This window comes from Plectropomus leopardus, chromosome 3 (assembly GCF_008729295.1).
Source record: "Plectropomus leopardus isolate mb chromosome 3, YSFRI_Pleo_2.0, whole genome shotgun sequence".
Taxonomy (NCBI): Eukaryota; Metazoa; Chordata; class Actinopteri; order Perciformes; family Serranidae; genus Plectropomus; species Plectropomus leopardus.
This window is the reverse complement of record NC_056465.1, coordinates 24,125,308-24,139,270: the sequence shown is the minus strand read 5'-3', so window position 1 is coordinate 24,139,270 and position 13,963 is coordinate 24,125,308. Positions and strand designations below refer to the sequence as shown.

Below are 13,963 nucleotides of genomic sequence, written 5' to 3'. Positions count from 1 at the left end.
TATAAATTAATTATAATTATTAATTCTTTATTAATAGGCTCAATGGCAGCTTATAACAGACCCAGAAGTTGTAACAACAAGGTTTGGCCACTATTTCAATTTGGCTTCAAAGCCTGACATGTATCTAGTTCTACATTCGTGGTGGACTCCTGCTTACTTTGCCTCTCCGTCCCTCTCTTCAAGTACATCTCCACTTTCCCAAACTCTTACAGTTTTATTCTTCACCTGTCCACCAGATGCCTCCACACTCTCCTTTTACTCCTTATACTGCCACTCCCACCTGCACTGCAATCACCTCACCCCCCTCACCTGGGCCTCCCTGCCCATCTCCCCACCTGCAGCTTGTTTCATCATCAATCCTGCAGCACTTTCCTTTGTCAGTTGTCATTGTTGGAATTTCCTTATTGCCATTTTCCTTTGCTTTTGAGCCACCTGTACCTGCACCCCCTTGCCTGTAAGTTTACTTTTATCTTCATCTGGTCATTAACAGTCCCTTTCTGCCTTGACTATCTGCATTTGGGTCCTTCTCTTTACCTGCTTGACAGCGTGGCTAAATAAAGTTGTGCAGACACACAAGATACCAAAAAAAAGAAAAAGACAGTGAGGCATCTCTCATTATTGTTTCAGATTAATTTATAAAATAGCTCACTTGAGATACTGTGTTTTTACCATACAGTGCATTCTTCTACAATACAATACTCGTGTGCTTCACACACAGTTGAGCCCTCTAAGTTTTAACAGCCTTGCCATGTGGTGAGTTCAGTCATGAATACTTTGGCATAGTTTAGTGACAGACTATTGGTGGAAAAGACAAATGTAAACTGTGAAGATATGTCAATCTCTGGTAGATGCCTGAGGGCCTCATTGTAAAAGATTCATGCTGAGTTTACAAACAGTCAATATACAGAGTGGACGGAATATCAGGAACATTATCTCTTTATGTGACACAGGAAGTTGTATCCAGGTGAAATCTTCTCTGTGATCCCACTTTGACTTCACCTGTCTAACAGTCAAATACTTCAGGTCAAAGCCTGAAGGAGGGTTTTTAATACAACTGGAACCTGGATCAAACCAAACAAAGTGCAAATCAGTATCAGTGAGATGTTCCCCAATATTCTGCACACCGTGATGAAACCCCGTCCTCTTAACTGTGTGCAGTGTTATAAACACATTACTGAAGGTATACAAGTCACAAAAGCATAGAGTATCCTGCTGATATACAGTATTCTATAAATATCACTGCTCGTTCGTCATTTGCTTAATTACACCTTTTCCACTGACTTCACATCAGCCACGGGTAGCAATGTTACAGAAGGAGACACTTCCAGGCAGACTCTGGCAAATAACAGTATGAGCCATTGAAAAAAAAAAATCAGTTCAACTTATCTTACAAGTAAATACTCCTCTGCTGAGACTGTTCCAGCCATGTGTTTGAGAATATTTCAAGCACAGTTCATGTTTAAATATCTAAAGCCATTTAAATATGTATTGCTGCCCAGGTCTGGTCCCAGGGAGACAGATAGTGTGGATAGAGAGAGACACAAGACGACTGGAGAGTCAGCAAGCTGCGCCGAGTAAAGATGACGAGCTGCTGAAAGTTTACTTGGCCTGTGGGAGAAGAATGCAAAAATATGAGATCAGACATTTGTGAGGTACGTTCATGCATTATATATCGCACGCTGAACTTGCATGGGTTTCAACATAGTCAAATGGCATAAAAAATGTACTTATGACTATGAGTTTTCGTCCATATTTGACGGCGCTCCATCACTCCACGTTGAGAACCGCCCAGTTATCTTTCTTGTCCTGATGATCACAAGAAGAGGAAATGTCGATGGTAATGTAGAAAGAACATGAAAAATCCTATCTCAAATCAACCATCGCATTGTCTGCTTTTGGCTGAATCAATTGGATTTAATCGCATTCTATTGGAGGCACCAAAATAAAACAAACATAAGGGAAAAGTGATCCAAAGATCTAATGCTAACACTCGGTCTGTCGTAGGGAAACCACCTCTGGTCCATCTAGTTCAGCAGTCAGTAAAATATATCCCTTTCTCACCAACAACAGCATGTCCACGCTGGTTTTTCCAAAAGTGCATAAACCCACTAATTATAGGTGATACACTGCATTCCCATTGCCAGTGAACACACCACTGCAGCGAGTCTGCCTCTCGGTCAGCTTTTGTGTGTTGGGGGGAGGGTGTTTTGTTGATGTGTCCATTCTACGTCATGGACAGGCCATTGATCAGGTAAGCAGCAGACAGCAGCATGAACAGAGGTCATTAAAAACTTTCTTCTTTTTTTACGTCTCTTACTTATTCAGTGTCTCTTTTAAACTCAGTGCAGATTTACTGAATAATGTTTTAGAGCAGCTTAGGAGGAGACACATGGTAATTAGTGTTGTTGCATCATTTTAACTCACCAGTTAAGGACCTGAAATGAGCTCCTTAAATGAGCGTGTTCACCCAGGTGTGTTCCCATCAATGCTGATTGGAGCCCGAGGCAACAAAAAACGGTGTTTACTGCAGTCATTTGACCCGGGTGTGAATGCCGATTGTACGCATTCCCATTGCATTAAAACGCCAGATGTTAGTGGGTGCAAGCATTTCTGTTTTTGTGCAGTGGTAATGAGGCCATAGACTAATAATGGATGTATGATGATCTATAATAATAATAGTACATTTTTGAATGTTCTAGGTTTGACAACAATTACATTCAATATAAACTGTACTACATATTGTACTGCTGGAGGTTGTGATTGTTACGTAGCCAAAAAGCAGTTTGTACCTCTGACATGACAGGCAGGTTGTCATGAGGAAGGAGCCACATGGTTCGGTGGGCCTTGGCTCTCTGTCTCTGCAGGAGCTTTCTCAACAACCGCTTCACCTTCCGGTCTCTGGGGTCTGCACACTTCACCGCCTTCTTTGTGTAAAGACTATAAAAAGAACACAGTACTTGTTACAAAATACAGCACTGGAGTACAAGGTGCTGCACAAACCCCAAATTTTAATATTCTGGAAGCACAAGAGCGGAAGAAACAATGATTCAGCAATGATGTCAAGGACTTGCAATGATGTCTGTCAGGTGAAGCCTGTGAGAGCCCAAAAGAATCACAAAGAAGAGACGCTGACTGGATAGATAGATTTTTTTTCAAACTGTGATCAAACACGAGGAAAGTTTAAGAGGTTGGGAACCACTGAAATAGAGAGGACCAAAAGAAACTATTGTATCCACTGTACAAGAATTCTATGTTTTTGTTAACTGGACCGCATGAAAAAGCAAGCTCCTCATTCCCCAGCTACATCAGATTTCTCTGACCCGCTGGAAACAATAGGTATCACAACGCAGAATGGTTTACTTAACTAAACCCTGCTGTTCTGACTGAATGGCTGCGGCAGGGCTCAGCTGGCTCGGAAGGTATTTTCAGATGGCTTGTTATTCCCACATATTTCCTTTCTTACTTCCCTGGCAAATACAGCTCTGAGCCCTGCCATAACAACATGACCTGGAAAGATGACAATGCCTCTCAGCCCCGGCTCTGCCCTCTTCTAACGAGAGGCATATTTTCCATGCCTGCAGATTGCTGTGTGCTCTTTAGCTCCAGGAGTGGATAGTTGAAATACTTGCATGATGGCTTGTATACTGCAGTCGGGCCCCTCCGTCTGCACCTCAAACCGCAACACATCTTTGGTACGCACCTTGCCCTGGGAGTACAACATGCAGCACTGGACATCCCTTTGCATCTGCACGCCTTTACCTAAAACAGACAAAGACATGTTGGTTTTGCTGTCTTCTGTTTCACACCTTTTCATTTTAGCTTTACCGGGTCATTCTTAGAGTGAAAACAGTGAGGACAAGGCACTGAAACAACACTATTATAGTGATGCAAAACTTCAAACAGTATGTGCTGCATATAATAACAAATAACATTAGCATTAGATACAAAAAGTGGTGAAATGTAACTAAGCACATTTTACTCAAGCACTGTACTTAACTACAGATTTGAGGTACCTGTACTTTAGTTGAGTATTTTCTTTTAATGTCATCTAATACTTTTACCCAGCTACATTTCAAAGAGAAATGTACTTTTTACTTCCCTGCATTGATCTGATAGTTTTAGTTACTTTGTCTTTATTTTTACATACACACACACAAAAAAATGCTTTTTTGTAATAAATTAAACTTAACAGTTTATCTTAAGTTCAGCTGCAATGATCAGTTGATTAATTGTCTTTTGGGGTGGTTTATTCATGTTTTAAATTTTTGAGGGATTTTTTATTTGTCTTTTTAAATCCTTTTAAATAATCAAGAGTTTTTAGGTTTAGGTTTTAGGTTTTATGATTTCAAGGGGCTTGGGGGGTTCTTTTTTTTTATATATAAATTTGCGTTCTTGTTTTATTCTAATTATTTTGAGTTTTGGGGTATTTTTTAAAAATGTTTTAACAATTTTGTTTTCTTTTTTTTTTTTTTTTTAACAGGTTTTGGCGTGTTTTGTTTGTTGTTGTTTTTTAAATGATTTTTCCGCCTTGGGTACTTTTACTTTTAATACCTATATTTTCCTATTCATACTTACTTGTATAAAAGTATAATTTTCATTGCAGGACTTTTACTTATTATAGAGTATTTTCACTGTGTGGTATTACTACTTTTACTTAAGTAAAGAATCTGAATACTTCATCCACCACTGGATACAGAGGCATTTTAAAATCACATTTTCTGCACAGAATCGTGATTTTTAAACACTGTGAAGTCAATGTTGTGATGTAAGCGAACACCTTTTCAGCCAAATGTTTGCTGTTCTGCAGAATGTGCACATGCCCTCTTGTTCCATATACACACACTCACTTATGGACACACGCATGCACACACAAGAATGTCAGAGGCATTACAATGGCATCCCATTGTGCTGCAAACACATACTACCATGGCAGTGAAATGAGAGACCGAGAAAGTGAGAGAAAGAGAGGAGGAGTGTGTGTTTGCATGGAGGGTGTGCCATGGATGCCTCCTCATCCAGAGCAAATGTGTAAACAAATTAAAGTGCGATGGAAGCAGCAGGAGCAATAAGAGCTGTAAAATAGGACAGTGACGCTTTGCTATGCCACAGATGATTTTGTATCCGTCCTAGGGAACATGACAGCACTTCTAATGCTTTCACAACACACGAGGCGACACCATCACGCAGACTGAGCCATGAGACAGTTGCTTTCTTTCTGTGTTGAGTGTTGTGTGATGCTTGTCCTCCTGCCCCTCTGTTTACATCCATGCCTTCCTCCCTGCTGCTGCTGCTATCCCTCTTTCCCTCTCCTTTTCTGTCTTCGCCATCGCTCTCTTTGCTACACTGTCCACCTGCAGGGTGCACGCAACACACTCTCACACATACACACACACACTCACACACACACACACACACACACACACACACACACACACACACACACACACATAGTTAGTATGGCTGTGTCCTACCTTCCACAGATGCCAGGAGAATAACAGTCAGAGAGATAACAGTCAACATCTGCAACATGAACATGATGAGGCTGGCAGAGAGGAGGAGAGGAGAGGAGGATAATCTACTCTGTCACCTCTCCCTCTATGGCTGCCTCTCTTATATTACTCCCTCCCTCTCTTTATACCTCCCTGCCCATCTCTCACTCACTCACTTCCACCACCTCTCTTTTTCTGTCTTACCGTCTTCCCCTCCCACCCTCTGTTTATCCATTTTCAGTCATTCTCACGCTCAGCTAAACTCCCTCCCTCATCCTCTTTTTTTTTCTTTCACACTCATCTCACCTCTCACTCATTTCTCCTCTCTGTGCTTCCTCACTCAGGATGGCAAGCCTCATTTGTCTCATTTCAGGCTTTACATTCCTCCTTCATCCTGCCTCTTTTCTCTCATTTTCTCCTCCAGGACTGAAACAGATTTAATGAAATCAACAAGGATTCACCCCGTGGCTTTCAGATTACAAGATCAGTCCTGATTTACCATTTAAAGATAGGATTGCAATCATTCATTTTCAAATAACATCCAATTAACCCTGGTTTGCAGCTGTATAATGTAGTTGTGGAAACTCTCAGACCGAACAGTAGCCGTTTCTGCCATGTGCATCTGGATCGGTGTTGCAGCAGAGTTATGTTCTCTCTGTGGGATTCCAGACAAAATGCCAAACACACCTAACTGTGATAAACTGAATTTATTAGCCTGACTTAACCCTGGAAGACAACATGCACAGATGAATCATGTTTTAAAAATGCCTGTTGTAGATAGCCTTTCTTAGATCTACAGTGTAAGTTATTCTTTTACTGAGAACTCTACTTCTCATCGGGCTTTTGTTGCTGCTGACCATGAAACGACCTCTCTCAAACTCTTAAGAGAAGCCTACTCAGCGTGCATCATAAAAGCTTGGCTTTCTCTCTATTTCATACCTTGTATTTTCTGGGTTGTACACTTAATTGGGCTTGTTATTTTCATTATTGTCTCCTCTGTCTCTTTTATCTACGAAATAAAAATGCTATACTGTATGAAAACCTTGCTTGCCGAGTAATGTTCCCTCTTTCTTTGCTCATTTTGGAAGTGTTGTTTGACAAGGTGCAGTCCTCGGCCCCTTGTTGTGTTTAGTTTTTATACTCCCACCATTTAAGGTTATTTCTAAAATGATGTTTTCTTTCTACGCTGATGACACACCGCCGTATGTTCAGTTATAAACTTAAGATGACTACGTTTACATGCACAAAATATTCCGGTTTTTGCCCTTATTCCAAAAAAGACAACATTCCTACCGAGCTCTTACATACCTAATAAAAAAAAAATGCAGCGATGCATACTCTGATAAATGTGCTGGCACTTGTTTACCACATCCAAATATGGCAATGTGAAACAGCTGGAGCTGCTTGTGCCACTTTGGTTCTTTGCATCAAAATAGGATTTTTTCAGTTTTTTAGCTGTGGTGAACTTGTGAGATTGAATATTGTAAACATAGCCCCCCTCTTGCATTTCTTTAACCACTGTCTTGACAATGTTATTGTTGTGATGATTCTACATATCCAAAAACCTGTTGAAATCCCAAGTCTTTCTTAATGTTTAAAAGTAGGTGTGTTTCTCATTCCTAGCAGAAATGTGGACTTTTCTTTTGGCCGTTGGTTTGTGTACATCATATCCATGACAACATACAGAGCTCACTGTGAAATGGGCAAGATACCGTGTGTCGCAAACTAGAAATACCAACTGACACAAATATTCCGAATGCGCCGTACACATGTCCAGAAAATGCTCCTGACACCCAAATAATTACAGTATAACCATATGCCTAAGTTGGAAAATGCTACATTCAGAAAAAGTCCTAATTTCAGAAACTTAATATGCTGTTTAAATGTCCTGTATCAAATTCAGAATATTATTATATTGCTCTTATGTATCTTACATTCTTTTGTCTGGCCTTTCTAATCATGACTCTAATTTACAGAACAAACTTTGAAGTCTGGCAGCCAATATAAAACCAAGGTCCAGACATCATTTGATTCCAACCTTTGTTTTTTTTTTACTTTTATTTCTTTTTTATGGCTTGGCTCATACCATTGCACCAATGTCACCAAGTAAATGTAATATATTTGGCCAATAGTGATTCAGATGTTTGAAAAATATGTCCTTAATATGTCTTTGCAGCCTCTCCCTGTCTGACTATAAATCATAATAAAATTGTTACTTGGTTTCCATAACCGAACACCACAAGAATAAGCTGGAGGCTCTATCTGACAGTCCAGCATGTACATCCATTACAGAGAACCTTCAACAGAAAACAGCATCGGGACCTAATTATACTGAGAGAAACCAGAGAAATTGATGTAGGCCTGCATCTGTTTCAAGATATTCCTTTGAACTGACCTTGTGGTAGAGAAAAATGACAAATAGAGATGCCAAAGTCAGACGATGCCGCCAACAACAACAGTGTATAAAACGTTATTGATCAAAGGCCTGATTGGGTATGACAGAAACACAGATGTTGCTACAACTCATTAGTGATACATTAAATTGACAAAGTGTTTGAGATGTTTGCTAATTACTAACTTTAGCTGAGCTGTAATTCTTGTTAATAAGGACAGGATAATTCAGATAATGTCAATCTTTTACATGAAGAGGTTTTGAGAGACAGCAGAATATCATTTAAGCTTTAGAAATGCCAACAGCAATGTTGGGAAATAATGTAATGGGCACTTACAATATTGACCTATAGACCTCATTAGTTTACAATACTTTTTCACTATAGCTTTAAATTGTTGAGTAAGGCGGCGATATATTTGCTGTTTACTACGCGTACACATGATGACTGCCACACATCCCCTGATCAGTTCGGCACATTGGCTGTCTGCATCCTAAAAAATTAACATGACACTGACCTGAGATGCAGTATCCATATAAACAGCAGGGGCAGTGTAGAACCGTAGCAGACATGAGAAAGTACTGAATATGTGTACTTCTCTTTTAGGCATGCATCTTTATCTCTATCGAAGCCTTGGAGACTGTTAGATATTTGGGTTGTCTACAACGTATCCATGACAACACAGAGATCTGACTGTAAACAACTGAGAGGCCGTGTGTTGCAAACTGCGGTAAACACCCCATCTGAGACGTATATTCTAAATGTGCTGTATACATGTCTAAAGAATGCTAACGAAACCAGAATCATACTGTCATATCACACTTATCTTAGTCAGAAAAAATGCTAAATTCAGAAAAAGGCCTAATTTGGAATATAAAAAGGAAATATGCTATGTGTTTGACCTGTTTCAGACTTAGAATATTGTTATTCTCTGATTAATAGTAGAATATTAGTGTGCATGTGATCGTAGCCACTGACTATGTTCAGAATGAATATATTTTGACATGATAAATAACATGTTCGGGCCATTAATTCGAGTAAACATGGTTGCATGTAAACAGGAATATTAGTAGAATATTCTTCTTTTTTTTAGCCATTAAAACAGCTTTAGTAGGTGTATAGTCTTTTTCTGAAAAAGGGCAGAACCTGGAATATTTTGTGCATGTAAATGTAGGCACCAACTACATATGCAGTCATTTGAGATCAGTCCTCTCATTCACCTCACCTGAGCCCATCTCCCCACCTGCATTTCATCCCCTCATCAGCCAGTCTCTATATTTACTGGCCCAGATCCATTCTTCTCCTTCCAGTTTGTTTGGTGTGCTTCACCAAGCTTTCCAGTATTGTTTTGCCTGTTTAAACCTTATTTTCCTGGTTGTTACACTTTGAGTTCCCCTGCCTGCTCCATTTCAGTTTTGTAGCTGCACTTATTCTGATCTAAAGAGGCTCCAGAAACTCCCCTTGAGTTATCGCTGTTGGATTGACACCAAAGTCTGACATTTATTGTAGATGGTTTAGATAACTGAAAAGTCTTTGCCTATTTTTTATATTGAAGATATGCTAAGCAACTTCAGACGTGGAGCCATGTTATTTATGTTGGCTGATCTGCAAGGAGAACCAAGATGCATCCTCAAACAAAAATAACACAGGAATGCAAGATACATCACTGATATTTATTTTCTTTTTACATGACTTAAAAAACTGTCTCACTGAAACTCCTGGGGTGGTTCCATGAAATGACAAATTACGAGGGGAAAGCTGCTCCTAAGCATGAAAATACATAAATTAAGGTTACAAATTAAAACAATACATCAAACTTCATCAGCCAAAATGCCTTGGACATACTGTACTCTGGAAAAAAACAAATGTAGTCAAATGTTAAGTACATTGGCAGGGCGATACTGGAACTGTGAGTCACGGCTCATGCAAGGACATATTGCTTTAGACACTAATGTGGGACATGTAATGGACACATTTTGTAAGGGTAGATCAATATGGGCTTGCCTGAGTTCCTGTGGTTAAATAGATTTTAACATTGGACAAATTATCCTTTGGCTCCTGAAACACTTGGTGGAAGAACTGAGAAATATCCAGACAATAAGGCAACAATATGTCGCTTATGGGCTTACATACCCAAACCCTGGATGTGAAAGTATGCAGCCTGTGTACTGAGGGGTGAGACTTGGGTAAAAAATCTGTGTATCAGTGTGTGTGTGTGTGTGTGTGTGTGTGCGCGCGTGCGTGTGTGCATGTTGGAGGTGGGGTTAACTGCTCAAGAAATTGACCCAAGAAATCAGGTTGGAATGTCAGCTGCAAAAACATACCTTTCACATGACTACAGGTCTGCATATAAGCCAGATACATTTTCTGCATATCTTTGCAGCAATTAAAATATCTCCTGTCAAGGTGTGCAGACTCTCAAACATGTGGGCAATCAGAAATAAAAGCAATAGCGGTGAAAAGTGAAGCTGATGGGGTAATGTCTTCCTCTTTGGGGGGGGGGGGGGGCTGGGATACATGGAGGGGTAATATGGCCTCCTCCAGATGTTGGGGGGCTCTGTTCACTACGCAGAATATGCAGCCTGAGAGATCTTACCATACCTGAATGGGATTTCCGAAGGATAAAATGCGGGGGGCAATACTTGAACTGATCCTCGAAACGAGGCAAACAGGGAGGTGTATGAGACAGACAACAAGCTGAGTGGAATGCAGAATGATGAACAGCACATTCTTTCATTGTTTTCTGCACAGCAGACATTAAGCTTATCTGGTAATCATTTATATGATGTCCTCAGACAAATGTGTGCTCCCAATTAAGCAACAGTTCCAGTGCATAACTCCCTTATTTTACCTTTATTCAACCAGGAGTAGTCCCACTGTGATTCCAAATCTCTTTTTCCAGGGAGCCCTGGCCAAGACAGCAGCATGAAGAATTTCTCATAAAAGAACAAACAGGCTAAAAACACAACAGCAAAAGTTAAAACAAACAGCATGAATGTTCACACACAAGCAAAAGCAAAACAAATTAAAAACAGTCAATGTGTAACAAACAATAAATTGCAGTGTTCAGAAACCAGACATGTGCATTCAATGTTCAAAAGGTCCTTAATCCTGTTTTTAACATCTCCCAGGCTTATAATAGAGTCTAGTTTAAGGTGACTTTGAGTTCCATTATCCATACTACCACACTATATAGTATGCCAGAAAAAGATTTAGTATGTCCCAATGCATGCTATGTCAAATGCAGTATGCCAAAAATACTAGGATGTTCTACTAAGTGAAATGAGCGCACAAACTATCTGCAGTTTGTCTCTCAAATTGGCCAAGCCATTCTAAAGCATAACATTAGAAACCTTCGCAAGCCAAATCCATATTTTTCATGTACATTTAAAAAAAATCCAGCATCAGTCAAAATAAATTGCACACAGAAACCTTGCAGACTGAGTCCAATGTGTTTTATTGGTCTTTTTTATTGCAAAAATCCACAATATTAGGCAAAGCAGAAAGACACACAGACAGACAACACACCTCTCTGGCTGTCGCCACTCTCTTCCCGTGTCTTTCATTTGGCACCATGGCTAAAGGGCTGAGCTGTCCTCCCTCTCTGTCTCCACACTGTTGATCTGACTGTGTGCGGTCTTCATCCTCGATTAAATCCTCTTCTCCATCAGCATCTAACCAGTGTGCCCTTTTCCACCCGCTTGTTTCAGATTTGTCTCATAGGTTACATCAAATTTTCTTTAGTGCTTCTTGGTCAACCAACTATCTAATTATCTAAACCAGTTTTGAAAACTTTAATGATGGACGAAAGTTTCTGAGTCAGTGTGCAAGCATGACTTGGCGTGCAAAGAGCTTAAGCCATAATAAAGTTTAAATGATTGAGTTATATAAAAATTCACCCACAGTACAGTTGTCATTAATGGGAAAATTAGCTTAGCGATCAAACTGTTTTTTGTACCAGGCAGTAAACATGTTTATTTTTTCTGTAAAGTTGGATATTTTAAATTTGGGGTCTTTGAGCACTGACTTGCTTCTGGAGCCAGCCTTAAGTGGCCATTTCTGAAGCTGCAGTTTCCAGCACTGCTGTGTTAATTTTTCCAGACAGTAATAAGTCTATTTACATTTTAATTAATAAAAAGGTCTCAACAATTATTGGATGGGTGGCCATGAGTACAGAAACCCATGGTGTGTCCAGTCAATGTGTTTTAGTGACTTTTCCTGTTGCACCACCATGTTCGCATTTGTAGTTGTAAGTGAAATGTTTTAACAGCTATTGGCTGGATTATCAATAAACTGAGAGAGCCAGGCAAACTGTTTCCTGTCTTCAGTCTTTATGTTAAGCTTAACTAACAACTCTTTGGTTTTAGCTTCATATTTAGCTTGAGAGTGCTATTGATTTTCTCATGTAATTCTCAGCAAGAGAGTAAATAAGCATATTTTCCAAAGTGTGAAACTATTCCTTTAAGATCGAGGATCTTAAAGGATTATTAAAAAGCAGAATGTTCAACCCAGTCGCCAAAACAAAATTTTGGCATTGTGGGTTTCTGTAAACCATGGATGTGTTACATTTGTTTGTTTCGTACATATCATGTCATTTCAAGTGATGGAGTTCAGATTATGTGTACATGAGCTGAGTTTCTCATCAGTGGGGGGAGGGGATGCTGGATGTGTGAAACCTCGGTGAGACGGCTGCCAAGCAGCAGACAGCAGCAGACCTGCTGTGCGAAACCAACAAAGAAACAAAAAATCTGGGTCTTTTCAATTAGACACAGGGACATTTCATGTTTGTAGCCACCAAACTGGGTAGTTGAAACCAAAACATGATGTTTTCCTACAATATCCATGTGGTTTATATCAATATCCATATGGAATATCCATATTCCTGATTGCTTTCAAGAGCATTAGGAGAAGAAAATTTGGAACGTAACCCAACCAAAAACAAGGAGATAGCCTGGAAAAAATGTGCTAACATGGTATATTTTTAAAACATATACACATACAAATACCTATGTTTAAATACATTATTATGATTAGTAAGAATATGGTTTTCTGAAACTTTTTGTTCCTAGTTTCTTTGTTAATTTTCTCTCTCTTTTATTTTTTATGCCATTTTTTCTTGTAATGTTTTACTAATTTCTTGAAATTTTTTGGTCAAGTTTTTCATTGCCTCATTTCCATGTTTTTAAAATAAAGGAAACCAAATTGCTCATGTTTCAAGGATTAAAATGCTTGTGAAAGGCGTCCAAATGCAAGACAGGACACCTGAGGTCGATCAGTGTTGTAAAGTATTGTCACAAGTGTTGTTTTACATTGAAAACTGAAACACTGAGAAATGTCAAGTTTCAAATATCCACTACATATGAAACATACAAGTGTAACACAACAGTGGATTTCAGGAACATTCAATGCCAGCAAATAATTTTTTTCCCGATCTGTACCTGTGATCTAATTAGAAATTTCACCTTAATTAGTTTTGCTATCTGAAAAAAATTAAACAAACAAAGCCACTGGATTTAAGTTTTTTCTCTCAGCACGCCATTTTCCCATCAAACTAAAGAAGGAGCATCAAGCCGGCCGGTCCCAGATCCTGTTCATGTCCTGGTCTGGGCAGGGGGAGCCTCTACATTTTCTTTTCACATGAGATTTCCTTAATGGAATGTCTTTATTGACTGTGGAAATAAAACGATGTCCAATCCTTCGACATGTGATTATATTTTATTAGAAAAGAGCACTCGGTGTTCCCCTGTGCCAGTCAGGCATTCCTCTGCAGGGAGTTGACTGGTGCTCTTCTGGAACCAAACATCTGTGCTTCTCACAGCTCTGTTTCATTACTCTCCGAAACACTAAACCCAGAAAATCAGCTTAAACACACTAAGGCATTTATTTTTAAAATCCCTGCTGCAAAAACTCAAGGGGTCTTGACTGTGCCTAGAGTGTGAAACTGAACACTTTGGATGTGTTTAACAAATGCTGCCAGGAAGAACAACACACATCTCAGGTCTGTAGAGAGTCAGATACATTCCTAATGCAAACTCAAAGCTCCGTGTGATTTTCTCAGTGTCATACAACAGTCACTGTGTTGAG

General features: G+C 39.5%; 1 protein-coding gene across 1 annotated transcript; it reads right to left on the bottom strand.

The window, feature by feature from the left end:
- Window positions 1-615: 615 nt before the first annotated feature.
- Window positions 616-5,590, bottom strand: ccl44 (chemokine (C-C motif) ligand 44). The gene is made up of 5 exons (XM_042483877.1): window positions 5,472-5,590; window positions 3,630-3,759; window positions 2,790-2,937; window positions 1,728-1,806; window positions 616-1,608 (listed from the first exon to the last, which is right to left on the bottom strand). The coding sequence occupies exons 1-4, from the start codon at window positions 5,533-5,535 to the stop codon at window positions 1,768-1,770; spliced, it is 381 nt and encodes a 126-aa protein (XP_042339811.1). The 5' UTR covers window positions 5,536-5,590; the 3' UTR covers window positions 616-1,608; window positions 1,728-1,767.
- Window positions 5,591-13,963: the final 8,373 nt, after the last annotated feature.